This window comes from Tachysurus fulvidraco, chromosome 3 (genome assembly GCF_022655615.1).
Source record: "Tachysurus fulvidraco isolate hzauxx_2018 chromosome 3, HZAU_PFXX_2.0, whole genome shotgun sequence".
In the NCBI taxonomy this organism is placed as follows: Eukaryota; Metazoa; Chordata; class Actinopteri; order Siluriformes; family Bagridae; genus Tachysurus; species Tachysurus fulvidraco.
Genome location: NC_062520.1, coordinates 16,669,573 through 16,686,682, shown reverse-complemented (window position 1 = coordinate 16,686,682; position 17,110 = coordinate 16,669,573). Strand labels below are relative to the sequence as shown.

The 17,110-nt window shown below is 37.3% G+C and overlaps 1 protein-coding gene across 3 annotated transcripts in view; it reads left to right on the top strand.

Annotated features, from left to right (window-relative positions):
• grik2 (glutamate receptor, ionotropic, kainate 2) overlaps positions 1-17,110 on the top strand; it is a 137,934-nt gene that overhangs the window by 71,430 nt on the left and 49,394 nt on the right. For all 3 annotated transcript variants that reach the window (XM_027149716.2, XM_047811863.1, XM_027149717.2), the window contains exons 8-10: positions 11,767-11,910; positions 13,469-13,576; positions 14,814-14,927. In XM_027149716.2, coding sequence (XP_027005517.1) covers positions 11,767-11,910; positions 13,469-13,576; positions 14,814-14,927 — 366 coding nt within the window. The remainder of the gene's footprint in view (positions 1-11,766; positions 11,911-13,468; positions 13,577-14,813; positions 14,928-17,110) is intronic.

Genomic DNA, 17,110 nt, shown 5'->3' with positions numbered 1-17,110 from the left:
GTGTGTAATCTCTTTTACAATGCACTTTTACAATTTAACGTGAGTAAATTCAACATTAAGAGTCATGCCAAGAAGCTTTTATCATCATTTCAACCATATACAGCGTAGTACGTAGTGAAATGAAACAGCGTTCCTCTAGGACCTTGGTGCTACATAGAGACACAGAGCTACAGTACATGTGAAATAACAAAAAAAATAAAAAATAAACAACAACTATGGACTACGTATTATCATTATTAATAGAATTAGAATAAAATATTGTAAACATCACAAGATCATGTAGGAGCGATTAAATCATTATATCACACAAACAAGTCACACATACATGACTCTGCCTACTCACCTTTGTCACTTCTGCTCTCTTTCTCCATCTCTCTGTCCCATAACGTACCCCAAAAGTCATTCCCTGTACTCCATCTCCTTCTATCACTGTATTTCTTCAGGGATCATTTCCCTCTATCGTTTTTCAGACAAGCATGGTGATGAGGTGCATGGAAAGCGTATTGTCATTACAACGGAAAGCCAGCCATAATAATACGTTTTACACAGTCAATTTCCTTCCCCATCGAGCAGTGTCCTCGTGAAACATTTTAAATCCCTAATGGTGAGGTGCGCCGGTCTTTTGCATCTTTCCATACTTTTTAATACTCTTGATAACGTCTTCCATCTCGAAAACTCGGAACGACTTTGGGTTTAAGACAGGCATTTGTGTTTTAAGAGGCGTAGAAGAACCAGGAGGTGGCAGAGGCAGTGGGAGCCATGGGAGAGATTGCAGTGAATGCATTCATTCTAGCAAAAGAAAAGAGTGCAACGCTCTATCTGGAAGATTGCCTCTGGCAGAATCAGACAAACAAACAACAGCCCGAAGGTAGTCCTCTTTGGTTAGACATACACAGGCAACACACTTGTTTTTGTCTATTTATGCTCTCTTTCATCTGCTATCTGGTTTTCTTTATAGGGAGTAAAATGTACAGCCAATTAAAAGGTTCATTTATAATAACCATCCTCACTGGCATGTTTTAATAGTAACCATACTGTCAAGCAGATCCACTGGTAAATAAAGCGATCAATCTGTCAATCCCAGCATGAACCTGGATTCTCTATATGTAGGTACTTGATTGACAAGTGAGCGAGTATTATTTTGTGAGCGTAGCATCTTGGCTGTCACCTTCACTCCCACCAGGCAGCCACAGCGCCATAACAAACCCATTACAGGGAGCACAAGCCTGTTATAACACCCAGAGCCTAGGCAATTTTATGATTCATTTAGTTCAATAAAGGACATTTATTAAAGTTTACTTAGTTATCAATAATGGCTTCTCTATTTTTAGACTTTGAACTGAGGACTGAAGTGGATTGCAACTGATTGGTGAAGATGGAGATGTAAATGAGTATGACGGAGGATGGGGGGGGGGGATGCTGCCTGGCAGATTGAGAAAAGAAGAGCCACAGATCTTAGATGATTCAGAGGAAAGAGACTTGAAGCTCTGCCATCTTATACCACCTCTTATATTATCATTTCAGAGGAATATGTAACAAATGTCCTGTGGAATGTAGACAAAGGAGAATCAGAGAAATGTCACTCTTTTTTTCTCTTTCTGTGTGTGTGTGTGTGTGTGTGTGTGTGAGAGAGAGAGAGAGAGAGAGAGAGAGAGAGAGAGAGAGAGAGAGAGAGAGAGAGAGAGAGAGAGAGAGAGAGAGAGAGAGACTGTGTGTGTGTTTATAGAGCTCTGCTGTTGCAATGGGCAGAGCTGGAGTGAGATTAGAGAATGAACAAACAAACTCCTTGGATTAAGAGCTGTGAGCTGTTCTGATCATATGGCCAGAAGAACAAGTGGCACCAATGGCCAGGCTTGAAGAGACACACAGACAAACACACAGACACTGACACACACATATATTTCAAGATACAATGATACATGTGTAAGATGCATTTTTAATATTTATTTCATCTTAAATGAAATGTTAAATGTTTGCGTTATAAAGGTGATATTACATAATAAATTAAACATGTGGAAGTGTGACAATCAAAGTCTACAGAACTGTAGCAGACAGAACTGAGACTGTGAACTGTCTGTAAGATGCTCAGAAACTAACCATCCATTGTCTTCATACAGTACATCTGCGCAAACTTCTTTTTAAGAAGGTGTTGTCACAACAGATATTATCTCTATTGACTTTAGCATTGTGTAGAATAGTAGATTTTGTTATGTTGAGCTGCATAATTGTCATTATTTCCAAAAGAATCTTTGTTTTATAGCATGTCTTTGTCAACATGTCAACTTTGTCAAAATAACTCATTTTTTCTCTTCCTTTTATTTTTTCAAAATAGTCATATTTTAGTCCTGAAAATGCACGCACAGAGTGCCAATAATATATTACCATCCACTCAGCTGCTGTCTTAATCTGCCTCTACCTAGCTCATTAATGAAATTAACTAAAGGGATAAATAATAAATTCCATCTCTTCTCACCCACTTTCTCTTCTTCTCCCAACACTTTTCACTGCCTCATATTGTAGTTGAGCTCTCAAAGCTCTTTAATCAAACATAAGGATCTCTCTCACACTATGATGTAGTCTAAGTCCTAATGCATACATTAAAAAAAACAAACAGACACATAAAAAGACTGATACAAGTAAATGAATTAAACAAACAAACAAACAAACAAACAAACAAACAAACAAACAAATAAATAAATAAATAAATAAATACAGGGCATTAATACAGCAGGGGAAAAATCCAGACACAATAAATACAATAAACTGAGAGTCTCCATGTCATACAGATATTTATTATACTTGTTCTTCATTCCCTGAACTACAAAGTACAAGTTCCAACTAGGTTATTGATAAAAAGCACAGTCCACACATTTACACACAACCACTCACAGACACACACACACACACACACACACACACACACACACACACACACACACACACACACACACACACACACACACACACACACACAAACATCACTCACTCACTCACTCACTCACTCACTCACTCACTCACTCACTCACTCACTCACACACACACACACACACACACACACACACACACACACACACACACACACACACACACACACACACATAATCAGGCCTTTTCTTTGCAGTGGTTCTCAGGCAGTGCAGCCGTGGGTGACAGCAGCATTGATACACAGTGAGCTGAGGGCTCTCAGAGGGAAGGTTTCCGTTTGTGTGCGTCTGGATGCTATTGATCAACCAGTCACTCTGGGCGTGGCGTTCAATACATTTGCGTAGCCTGAGCATCAGATGTGATTAAAGAAACGAGGAGTAACTGTCTGCATGTTGAGCTACTCTCTGTTCATCAGCACACAAATCTCTCCCTCATGTTTCTGCAGCTGCTATATCGCCTAATCACTCGCTTCACATCAGACAGACACACTGTTGCCCTCTGAAGATTCTGCTCTTTTATGCACAGGACTAGACTAGAATAAGCACAAGTATTAACTTAGGACATCATTTGGTCTATTTGATGCATCTCTCTCTCTCCCTCTCTCTCTCTCTCTCCCTCTCTCTCTTTTTCTCTCTCTATCTCTATTTTAATCATTTGTCAGCACTTGGTTTAGAACAGAGGAACTTTCAGATTAAATGTGCACATAGATCTGATGGAGTATTGCCCTTGACTAATCCAAAAGCTTAGCACACTTGTTTTGTTGTATTTATGAAAAATAACAGCAAGAAGTCAAGTGTCAGTAGACGGATGATTAAATCTGTGATGTGCATTGAGAGCTGCAGTGGACTTCTCATTATTGTTTGCAAGCCTGAAACCAAACAGTGAACCGTTATCTCTGAGAGAATGCAAATGTGTGTGGTGAGGGTTCTAGTCATCACCGGCCAGTTCCCACATCAGCACATTTAATTGCACAGCTGCTGTTTTGTTATTTCAGTGTATTTCTGCATTATGTTTTTTCATATTTTTATTACAGTTTGTTTCACTTGTATATTTGCTTTTATTATCTGTATATTTTAGGTTCATTTATTAAATGTTACAGAAGAGTGCACAGCAAAATGAAAGCAAAGCTCACAGTTCTTTTTCTTAGTTTGGTCAGAAACATATTCCAGATATATTCCAGAAATCCATTTGCATTTTCTGATGCTTCATTTCCATATGACAACCAGTGATTGCCAGTCAGGTTTTTTTTTTAGCTTCTCGATCATACATGATTACTAGGAAGAAAGCTAACACATGCTTCCTCTAGAGGATGTGACGCCAGTGAGCCACATCTTTTTGAACAGCTCAGGCTGCATCATAACACTGTGTAACACACTGAGAGGAAAGGAAGTGCTCTATACCCTCTTCCACACACATGGGCTCCCAGATGTCCAAGATTGGATGGTGTTGCTGTAATTGACGGGGAAGAGAGTATTCCATCCCTATCACATAGAAAGTCCAGACAATTTTGCTTTCTTGAACCAGGAATGGTCTTCCAACAATAGGACACACCTTAAACCTTATTAAGCTTAAACACTAAGTATATTCAAAAACATAATGTTGTGGAATTGTAATATTTCTTTTTTTTAATGTGTTATTTTCCTTTTAAGCTTACTAAATATACCTGACTGTAATTTTAAAATGATCCTGTAGACAAAATGCTTTAGCAAAACAGATACTGTATTATCCATCAATCCATCCATATTCTGTACTGCATATCATACACCGTGTCACAGGGAACCTATATTCTATCACAGGGGACTCAGGGCACAAGTCAGGGGACACCCTAGACAGCATGTTAACCCTTCACAGGACACAATCACACAATTTAGAGATTCCAATCAGCTTACAACACATGTCTTTGGACTGGGGAAGGAAGCCAGAGTATTTGGAAGAAGCCTCTGACACATGGGGAAAACATGCAAACTCCACATACAGGAGGAAGGCCGGAATCAAACCCCCATCATTAGACATGTGAAGCAAACGTGCTAAATAACCACTAAGCCCCACAAAACACATATGTCTAACCAATTAAGTTTGTAAGAAGTTTAAATTGACTATCAAATCATCTAAAATGCACATGTTCTCCTGCTTACACAGCAGTGATGGCAGCAGAAAAACTTCCATTTCATATCTAATCAAAAAGATCTTATATTCAGGAACAGAACAGAACTGACTGAACTAATCCATAATTATTTCACCACTTATGTGAAAGCAGACGGTGATCAGTGGAGTGAATAGACAGCATCCCATATGCTTAAAACGCCATGAGTGACTTTTATCTCAGATGATGAGAGAGACCGATGTGGATGATGTTGATATTCAAAATGATTACTTGTTCTAAAGATACACTGTTTGATAAAGTAACACTAATGTGACACTAAAGCAGTTTGCTTTAAGCAACTAAATAATAGGTGCAGAGAAATAAATGCAGAGATAATATAGAAATGACAATAGTAATCAAATATATGGCAAATCTTTTTAAACAATTGTTCATTATTTAGACTAAATAAAGGATGCTATTGTTAAACATGAACTAATTACTGTTTTTATGAAGATCATGTGACTGCAGTCTATGAATAAAGGCTGTCATAAAGATAGACATTCAGAAGATTTGGAATTATGGAATTAAAATAAAGTGAAATTAATAAATCGTTCACTGTTAATGCACCTTTTGGTCATATATTACACAGTTATAAGAAATTATTTCTAATTCTACTATTTATTGTTACCCATATCTATATAACACAGTTGAATTGAATTAGGTACCAAAGTTACATGTTGTGTCACTATTTGATGGGTTTATGATGCGTTCCTGTGAACAGTATGGTTTTACTGTAGCAGTCACTGTAATGTTACACGTGTTTGCAAAGTAATGTTTTTCATAAATATCTCACAAAGCATTTATTTGTAGTGATTAGCTGTTGGCACTATCAATATTCTGCTTAATATTAATGTAATAAGTACTGTTATTATACAATGGCGTTATTCATTAATTACATATTAATAACACAGTAATAACTGTGTGATTAATTACATATTAATAACACAGTAATAACTGTGTGATTACAGTACATACACACGAGTCTGACCTCTGAATGTGGGTCTGCTCGAAGAGACTTGCTGTTGAGTTTAAGATTATTCTGTGTTTTCTGAGCTTTTTTTTTTTTTTAATTCCACTGGGCTGGCCGTAATGGTATTTCAGCAGAGCCCGTGGCAAGCTGGAGTGTTCCTTCTCATTGCTTCAGAGTGCACCGACTTTTTCAGGGTGTTTATGTTTCTTTATGTTTCAATCAAAGGAGTCAAAGCAGTGTGACTGTGAGCAAGCTGTGAGCGAGCACTGCAGCCCCTACTCACAAATAAATTCTGCCCTGTTACACAGACTTAGTGTGGCCGCCTATATACTCAGATAGCTCTAGACTCAGGGGAACACTAGCCTACTTTATGGTACTATAACCTGAAATGCATGTTGCTGAAAGGGCGACTGAGGTTTCTTTCCATTTTCTAACCCACACAAGCTGCCATGGATCAGCTTTACTGCTTAGCTTGAGATACTTAAATCAACATGCTCAAGGAAAATGAAAAGGCAAGAGATTTGACAATGAACAGATGTATAGCAGCTTTTTAAATTTAATTAAATTTCATTTGTATGACACTTATAACAATGGACATTGACTCAACTAAGCTTTAATGGAAAATAAAAATTCAGAATAAAATTTGCAGTTGTAAACTAAAATTGACATTTATCCAATTAGATTGGGATAAATGTCAATTTTAATATACAACTGCAAATTTTATTCTGAATTTTTATTTTCCATTAAAGCTTAGTTGAGTCAATGTCCATTGTTATAAGTTGAGAATTACTAAGGAGAATTATTTTAAATAAAAATTTGGCACGTTTAAAATAATTCTCCTTAGTAATCATTAAAAATATTTTCTCTCAGACATAAAAGTGGCAAAGAATATTTCAATAAATGCTAATTGTCATCTTGTTTTGAAAACCTGGGCTTCTCTAGGGTATAAAAACAAGGTTTTACACATTTTATTTTACTGACTGAAGTAGCAAACACCAAACAACTAACACAATGAAACCGCTCTACACAAATCAAATAATGGATATATAAAATATATAAACAACACTGAAAACATAAAAAAAAAAACTACTAATAAGCACTATTAGGGCCATAACATTTAGGTTTAACATTTTAAAATTTGCCATGAATTGGATCCATAAGCATGTTTGTTGCCAAAATGTTAATTGCTGATCATTTTGAAATTAAGGTTTAATAGGAAACATTGTACTCACAAATGTTTTGTGCTAAACAAACAAACAAACAAACAAACAAACAAAAAAGACATGTAAATAAATGTATGCTTGAGGTTAAAACAGCAATGATTCTCAATATACAGTGGTATGAAAAAGTGTTGGCCCCCTTCCTGTTAAAACATAACTGTGGTTTATCACACCTGAGTTCAATTTCTCTAGCCACACCCAGGCATGATTACTGCCACACCTGTTCACAATCAAGGAGTCAGGCCCTGACTGTCAAAGTGACGTAGACCAAAAGATTTTCAAAAACTACATGTCATGTCAAGATCCAAAAAAATTCAGGAACAAATGAGAAAGGAAGCAATTGAGATCTATCAGTCTGGAAAAGGTTATAAAGCCATTTCTAAAGCTTTGGGACTCCAGTGAACCACAGTGAGAACTATTATCCACAAATGTCCAAAACATGGAACAGTGGTGAACCTTCCCAGGAGTGGCCAGCCGACCAAAATTACCCCAAGCGCGCAGTGACGACTCATCCATGATGTCACAATAGACCCCACAACAACATGCAAAGAACTGCAGGCCTCACTTGCCTCAGTTAAGGTCAGTGTTCAAAAATGGCCTGCATGGCAGAGTTCCAAGACCAAAACCGCTGCTGAGCAAAAAGAACATAAAGGCTAATCTCAGGTTTGGCAGAAAACATCTTGATGATCCCCAAGACTCTTGGGGAAATACTCTGGAAGGTTTTTGTCCTATTTCATCAGGTGTGAAAGTAACACTGCATTTCAGAAAAAGAACATAATATCCACAGTAAAATATGGTGGTGGTAGTGTAATGGTCTGGGTGCTTTTTTGGTGCTTCATGTCCTGGAAGACCTGCTGTGATAAATGGAACCATGAATTCTGCTGTCTTCCAAAAAATCCTGAAGGACAATGTGCGGCCATCTGTCCATGAGCTCAAGCTGAAGCGAACTTGGGTTCTGCAGCAGGACAATGACCCAAAGTTCACCTCTGAATGGCTGGAGAAAACAAAATGAAGACATTGGCGTGGCCTAGTGAAAGTCCTAACCTGAATCGTATTGAGATGCTGTGGCATGACCTTAAAAAGGTGCTTCATAATTAAATTAATAATAAAAACCTTCATTTAAAAACTGCATGTTGTTTTTTACTCATGTTATCTTTGACTAATTTTTAAATTTGTTTGATTATCTGAAACATTACAGTGTGACAAACATGCAAAAAATGAATCAGGAACTTTTTCACACCATTGTATATGGAAGGGTGCCAGTAATTCTGTTGGGCACAATTAAAAATAATGATTGACAATAAAAAATTTAAAAATAAGCACCTGTGTTAAAAGATACTCTGCATGTAATGGTAAATAGTGCACCATATGTTCATAGTATTTCAACAGCCATTTAGGTCATAGTTCTTTGAGTTACAACGTGTAACATATTGTAGTTAGAGGCAGAATTCATGTGTGTGTGCACATCCTCATCATTTATCAACTCTCCTCTCCTCACACAACAGTTGACAAGCTGGGAAATCTGAATCCTTTACTTCAGACGCCAGCATTTTAACAATTCATAATAGTGTTAAATCCATCTGAAGCTGGGAGATTTATTAAATCTATCTTAGCGGCATGGAAAAGTAAGCAAGCGTGAGGAGTAAAAAGGCATAAAAAGGGAACTCAGTAGGGGTAATACTTACATTGGCTGACACATTTATCTTTAATTTGATTCAGGAGTGACATAATTGATTTTAATGAGATGTTTATAGATTGAAGTGGCGGTGTTGCTAAATCATTTGCCAGTCTGCCTGTTGGGCTATGCTGAGCATTACGCTGAGGAAATGAACAGCACAATCCAGCTCGTACAGCCCAAATTCACTAAGATCCCGTCATCATTCTCTCCTATTTTTCTGTTTATCTATCTACACAGTGGTGCAACACCTCCACCACATAAAACAAAGTTATCTTCCACTGACTGACTGAATTCATTTTAGAAAATGATATAGTTCTGCTCACAGACTTTTTGTTTTAATACTTTGAAATTACACAATCACATCTAAGGAAGTGGATTTCCTTTAACAGATATAACAGACGGTAATGTGGCAGCCATTTTGATCTATAGCATGCTGATGTTATGTGCATCTCAGTTCTCAGATGCAGCATAGACCACATTGCATGAGAATATGTCAGGAATGAACTTTTCCAATTTATGCCTGGCAAACAATGAGACACAAATAAATAAAATAAACCCAAAAACATATATACTTAATATAATGAATATACTTGATCAGACCTAAGCTAAATCTGCCAACTGTCTAGGCCAGTAATTCAGTTAATTCATTTATCTCATCATTATCAAATCAGATTTATTCATACCTACTTCTTTAACTGGACACTTGAATTCAAATTGTGTGATGCTCTGTGTTAATTAACTAGCATTCACTGAGGTTGGTTAAAGACTGAAATGAATGACTTTCAAATCTTACTAAAGTTTAGATTACATACATACATACATACATACTGTACATACATACATACATACATACATACATACATACATACATACTGTACATACATACTGTACATACATACATACATACATACATACATACATACATACTGTACATACATACATACATACACACACACACACACACACACACACACGTACGTACGTACATACGTACATACGTACATACGTACATACGTACATACATACATACGTACGTATTCAATATTGTTTCAATGTATTTGTGTCACTTTGTCTTTATAATAGTTTAGAATTCCACTCCAAATCTTCAGAAACATGCAAAGACATTTTTAAAATTCAGGGGATGTGCTTTCAGCCCTCTCCCTTTTCTGTTAGTGATCCCCAGTGATCAATATTTAGTTCTATTCCTCTGTCTGTCTTTTGGCCTGCTATTCTGTGTGTTAAATGTTTGAAAGACATTATGAAATATATTCAACACATGTTGAACACACAACAAAGCTTGCCTCCCAAAAGAGAGTGTATGCACCATGAAGGCTTTGATGATACACCACTGTTCTACACTGGTAGAAGTCACAGAGGAGAGAATGACGGTGTTCGCTCAGTATTCAGTAGGAGGCCTTGTCTCCTGCTCCTCTGGTGTTATTACTTATTTATTATTCATGATGCGCGTGCGGCTCTCATCGACTTTTTGCTGTGACTGAGTGTGACGTGTGCTTTCTGCAGATGGGCAGCAATGCCTCTGAGAGCTAGTGCCGTCTCGTCTGACAGGCCAGCGTACACGTCTCCCCAGGGACCCTTTGGTGTGATGGTCACGGAGGGTTAGATGAGGGGGGGTGAATAAAGTGTAGAGTGAAATCATGGCCTCTGACATTATCTTTGTCTTATTCCAGACTCATTCTCAGACTAGCAGCTGCCACTTACAGTTCAATCTAACTCTGATTGATTGAGAGGCTCTGCATCGCAAACAAATGTATAAGATGCTGCAGTCTGGATTAGTGAGAGGTAGCTCATTCATGTCCTTTCACACTCACGTTCACAAGCATGCACAGCGCTTAACTTCAGTCATTCTGACCAGCAATTTTTGAGAAATCGTCTTCCAGGCCATGTTTTAGGAGTACATACAGGTAGGGGTGTTTTTAACCCCACAGCTGTTTTTACATCACACCGTATAACCTGCTCCAAATCCCACCATCACACTGAAGCATATTTCATTAGGCAAAACAGCTAACTGTCTCAAAACATGTCCACTTTCTAAACACTTTCATGTCTTTATCATTCTATGTACCTAACCTGTATCTAACATCTTATTGTTCTGTTTGCACAGTGAAAGGTGTTTGTGTACTCCCAGACCTGATTTGTTGCTTGTTTCCTATTTGTGGACAGTTGGACTCAAAGTGCTTTATGGATGCTCGGGTTTAGATGTGCTTTTTGTAAGGGGAAGTAGTTTGCTCTAATAATGGGGCTGCCCAAAGAGACTGATGAGCTTTCAGCCAATATATCCTCAGACATCCTGATTGTTCTTTGATTGATATCAGCACAAACATGGAAACATCCCCCAAGTGATTCTACCATATTATTGCAGCAGAGCTGTCTTTAGTTCTAATGCTTGCGGGCAGACAATCAGAGAGAAAAAGCTAAAAATGACAGGTTTGGCCATGATTTATTCAACAGGATAGTGATTTCTGACACACCCCTAGGCATGATTTTCATACCAACAAATGTTAAGGACTGTGGTGATTGCTTTCCAATCATCTGAGACAAACACTAATTAGATTTTTTTCACGTTTTTTGTCCTGTGGAATGACAGTTTTACAATATTAAATGCATACAAGCATGTCTGACATTGAACTGTCAGCTACTCACACCTACAGCTTTCGCCCATCTGTTAATGTCATTATTTCCCTTGGAGTGACTTTTTTTTTCCCCCCACCACAATTAACACAAGAAGGGATGGTTTCATTCTAACAGAAGAGAACTTATATTGGTGTGTATGAGTGATCTGGTTGTGATTGTGTATCTGTTAATCCCCCAGACGGATGCAGCACTGATGTACGATGCAGTGCATGTGGTGGCTGTAGCGGTGCAGCAGTCTCCTCAGATCACAGTCAGCTCTCTCCAGTGTAACCGGCACAAACCCTGGCGCTTCGGTAACCGCTTCATGACGCTTATCAAAGAGGTGCGTACCATCACCACATTTAAAACATTGATTGTAAACATATTTACTGTGTGTGGGACTGTATGCGACTGTTTCCTCCAACAGATGTAACTCTGGATCTTACCTGCTGCTCCTTAAGACAGCTTTCCCACTGAAAATGAATCATAATTGTCTATAATTACTCTTCCACATGTCAGTTTGAGAAAAAAACACCGGTTGGCTAATCTGAACCCTGGCTGTCAGTGGAGGATTCTAGAGTTTATATTTAGTCTGGCTAAGACCCTGGGCTTTCTCAGTATAATATCAAAGGTTGGCTTAGACCACTGCATAGGATTCTAACTCACTAAAGCACAAAGAACAGCTGCAGCTCAGATCAGTTCAAATCTCTCCACTTGGGCCCCAATGCTCTCTTAGGTCTTCTGGCCTCTTTTCAGTCCTTTTGTGCTTGAACCAGAAGCATAGCTATGAACAGTGTGCTGGAGTAGAGCTTTAAAGAACTGCATTTTAGCTGTGTACACCTGAACTCTAATTATACACAGAATGAGACATGGAATTAGAGAAACTGCATGATTCAACGTAAGAGGTTGAAAGAAGTTCGTTACCCTAGTTTAAGCATTCATTTTCTGCTAAATTCTGGTGGACACTATTAGTAAGCTGACTAGCTACAAAGCAAAATATTAGACTGGTTCAAATAAGATTGCCAGTTAATTATTTTAAAGATAATGCTAAATATAATCTTAAAAACATTGCTAGCTGCATTTACAGTGTGTATAGTCTTCAGAAATATAAGTTCAGAATAATAATTAAACACTCCTGATGAAATTCATACTAAATGAAATTTAGTATGAATGTGTGATCTTCCTTCACACAAAGCTCCATGAATTTTTCAAACAATTTGATAACTGTTGAAGCGTGTGTATTAAATGTACACGGGATAAACCACAACCAAATGAACACGGGATAAACCAGACCCAAACACAGGATGGCGAAATAAACAGGGTTTAATAACAAAAGAACACTAAACATGACACGGAGGACAGGACAAGACACCAGTAGATTCCGCACTGCACAAGGCAACATGGCACAGATAAATAGACAAGGTGATGACAATGGGAAACAGGTGTGTAGAGACGGGAGGAGCAGACAAAGGCGGGGCAGACACGTGACGAAGAACATAAACAAATGCACGTGGCCAAAGTCTGACAAAAGCAAAGAAATAATAAAAAAAAAACATGATCATGGTATTACGACACTGAAACATTAAATTGCTATAATTCTCACAAGAACACTAAAACACAGTAGCAGAAAATTTATCTATCTGCTCTTAGATCTCTTTCTTTCTATGAGCCCACACTCAGAGAAGTCCTAGAAAACTCGCCCAAAATTCTCTTTGTCTCTGTCTGTGTGTGGACTGTTGTGCTTGATCTCTGTGTGTGAGCTGTTTCTGCTTTTGCGGCCTGCATGAAGGTGAGCTGTGTGTTTCGTTGAATTATGAATTTCTCCCATTTTTCCAAATAGGGATGGAGTCTTCTTATCCCGTGCTGCCTGGTAACAATGAATATTTCTCTCACACCTGCAGGCCCATTGGGATGGTTTGACAGGACGGATAAATTTCAACAAAACCAATGGCTTAAGGACAGATTTCGATCTGGATGTGATCAGCCTAAAGGAGGAAGGACTGGAAAAGGTAACAGGGTTTACTGGAACATCATTGGAAGGAGCACAGATTACACATTTGCACACACATATACATACCCACATTCTCAGTCTGACAAGAGTTTCCCTCTCAGCTGCCTGTGACCTCCCATCTCACTGGCACATGTCTCGGCACCTCCATGAATAATTTACTCGATTAATAAAAGAGCTTCAGAAGCCCTCCAGTGTCATAAAACCTGAATTAAAGAGTTGATTTGCAATTACAAACTACAGCTTAGACATTTTCTGAAGACATCTGAAGCACTTTGTTTTTGAATTGGTGAGAGTGTGTGGCCCCTCTGTGCTCTCTCTGTGGAGTGTACAACCCTCAAGTGCATCTTCACCATTAATTGTGCCAGGCTTAAGTGAGAACGCACTGTGGTTCTATCTGTCTCTCTCTCTCTCTCTCTCTCTCTCTCTCTCTCTCTCTCTCTCTCTCTCTCTCTCTCTCTCTCTCTCTCTCTCTCTCTCTCTCTCTCTCTCTCTCTCTCTTTAGACAAGTTTACATCAGCCATCATTTCCTGAAGACATTATTGCCAGTAATGATTAACAACCCAATATTATGAAACAAAAGAAAAATGTAACATTTTAGTATTAAATGGCCACAATTTTAGTGTTGTTTACTCTCATTATATTGTATTACCAAATCTGCCAATCTCTTCTAAAGTAATCTCTTAAGCATACACCAAAATAACAGTATATTTCTCTCTGAAGATGAGTCTCTCAACATTTTGTTTTGCGCTTTCTGATGGTAACTACTGTAACACACACTTTTGCTTTCTGTAAAGGCAAATGTATGATTTTATCTAATATGCAGTACAAACATCTAGTGAGTTTATCCCTACAAATCAGTTAGAGATTTGCTTGTAAAATAATTAGATTATATAATGTGTATCACTATAGAATGAACTATAAATCCATTATCCGGATGCAGCCATCAAACAGTTCCCCACTGCACAATTAGTAATATTACTACAACCTTCCATACATTTCGTAAGATGGAAAGGCTTCTTTTTCTGTCTTTTCGATTCTAAGCAATTAAAGTTTATTTGCTTTCTTTAAATGGTAAATTGTGATTTTTATTTATTTAAATGCTTAAAATAAATTGTGAGCAGAAAAAGAAAAGAATCTGACACAATCCCAGCTGTTATGATGTTACCTTTTTAAAGTCTGGCCTGATTATTTATTTATTTATTTATTTATTTATTTATTTATTTATTTATTTGCAGATTGGCACTTGGGACCCTGTAAGTGGCCTGAACATGACTGAAAATCAGAAGGGAAAGATGTCAAACATCACAGACTCGCTCACCAACAGGACACTATATGTTTCTACAATACTGGTAAATATAACCTTATGTTTTGGAGGAACAAGTTAATGCCTGTTTAATCTGCTTTTACTAATGAAATAGAGCCAAATCAATTAAAAATTAGAAGTAAATAATAATAGTACCATGTTGATTGTTAAGTGTGTTTCAAATGGAGAAAAGCCTTTTGGGTAAGCAGCTTTTGCACACTCTCTGGAAAATGACTGTCCCAGTCAGGAGGCAGCTTCCCACTGAGGTACCTGTTTTTCGGCTAAATTGGAAAACAACATACTCTCTTAGTATACCGTTCCCACTGGGAGTCTGTGCAGGTTTGGGGAAACATGGCAAACAAAACTGTCTCTCCGATGAAGCAATATGTTTGCAAGTGTCAGTTATTGGCTTGTTTTATAGATAGATAACATTTATTTTGAACATTTTCTAACATTTATTTTACTCGAAACAGCAATCACTTGTGTTTGTTAAATTACCTGAAGTACATATATCTGAAAATATACAATACTTCAGTTTTACTAGAGACTAGCAAAATTTATGTGACATGTTGCTATCTTATGTGTGCAATTTGTCATTATTTTTTATCAAAAGTAATCCTTGTTGAAGTTCCATTTCAGTTAACATTTTGCTCAGTAAGGCAGAAAAGGATAGATTCATCTGATAAAGGCTGGAATACATGCATCACTGTATGTTTATATAAGAAAGAAAGAAAGAAAGAAAGAAAGAAAGAAAGAAAGAAAGAAAGAAAGAAAGAAAGAGAGAAAGAGAGAAAGAAAGAAGAAAAGACAGACTGAGCTGTCCTGTTATCTATAAAATTTCCAAAAGAAGAGAGGACAACACATGGACCCATATAAAGCTTTCCCTAAAATATGAAGTTCCTTTAAAAAGCCTTTCGAAATTTCTGCACTGTTGCATCATTTGCAGCATTTTACTGCAACGGCTGGTTCTAGTTATGGACTCTGTGAGTTCCTGTTAAATATAATGTGAGGGGTTTAAAATTATGACATTAACAGCTACATAGCAGCACATGGACTAAAGAATACCCCAAACAAGTATGGAGTCAAAACAGAAGATTACAGACAGGACTTTGGTAGTTTTCTGATATATTGAAAATGCAGATGAGTGACATCTAGTAGCAGAAAGGTTAATTGTGAAAAATCTCACTGGATATCTGTACATTATGCTTTGCTGTTTTAATTGACAGCCTTAGCAATGATTGCCATGCTGTTATATTCTTCAGCTTCATTTCTACAAACCAAAAGAAATGTAAACAGTTTAAACACAAACATACTGTAGACTGATTGTGGTATCATGAAAAGGAAGCACAGTCCTTGCAGCCTGCGTCTTTCTCCCAGTAGGACTTGCATCATGTGTCCTTACCAAGAGAACCTGAATCCACTATGTGGTGTCTTATTTACTTTGCACACACAATGTTTAGGTAGCTGATCAGAATGAATTAAGGTGTACAAATTTTTTGAAAAGAGTCTAAGGTTTAGAATGTATTATAAGCAAAATAGAAAAAAAGAGACAAATGCATGGAGAGAAAGGTAAAAGGGGTGAGGTCTAAGTGATAAAAATGAGCCTGTTCATAAAATTTTAATGTGCTCAGGTTTGCTAGAGCTTCCACTGCATAGTTCCTTTGTAGAAAGTATTTTTAATGGGCTGCTAGTGAATGCGAACAATCTGCAGCTCTGGATGTGTCATGATCAAAAAGACATCCCCAGTGCAAAAGAAGAAATCACATTCTTGCAATACACAATAATAATACCCAAGAATAAAACACATAGTCGTAAAGTGCTGTTTAATATTCAGTATGATTATGTAAAATGTGTTAAAACCGGAGACATTTTATATATATTATAATTTAATATGCTGTAGGTGGGTTTACTCTAATCAGTAGCTGCTTAATGTAATGTATTACAGGAAATCTATACACTATTATGTAGAAAATCTAGATGACCAACCAGACTGTTAATGTTTCTTATACGTTTTACTAAATCTTTAGTTAAGAGAATAATGGGTTTGAAGTCAGTTTATTTTCTGATGACACAGTAACAGTATTGCACAGAGGGACTTATCCACCATTTCAGCCCCAACAGTTATGAATCTCTAATCATTTTCTTGTTTATGATAATTTTCTTATTCAAATCGCCCAAATGCAATCATATTAACACAACCCTGTGATCAGAAGAAAGTGGCTTATTCTT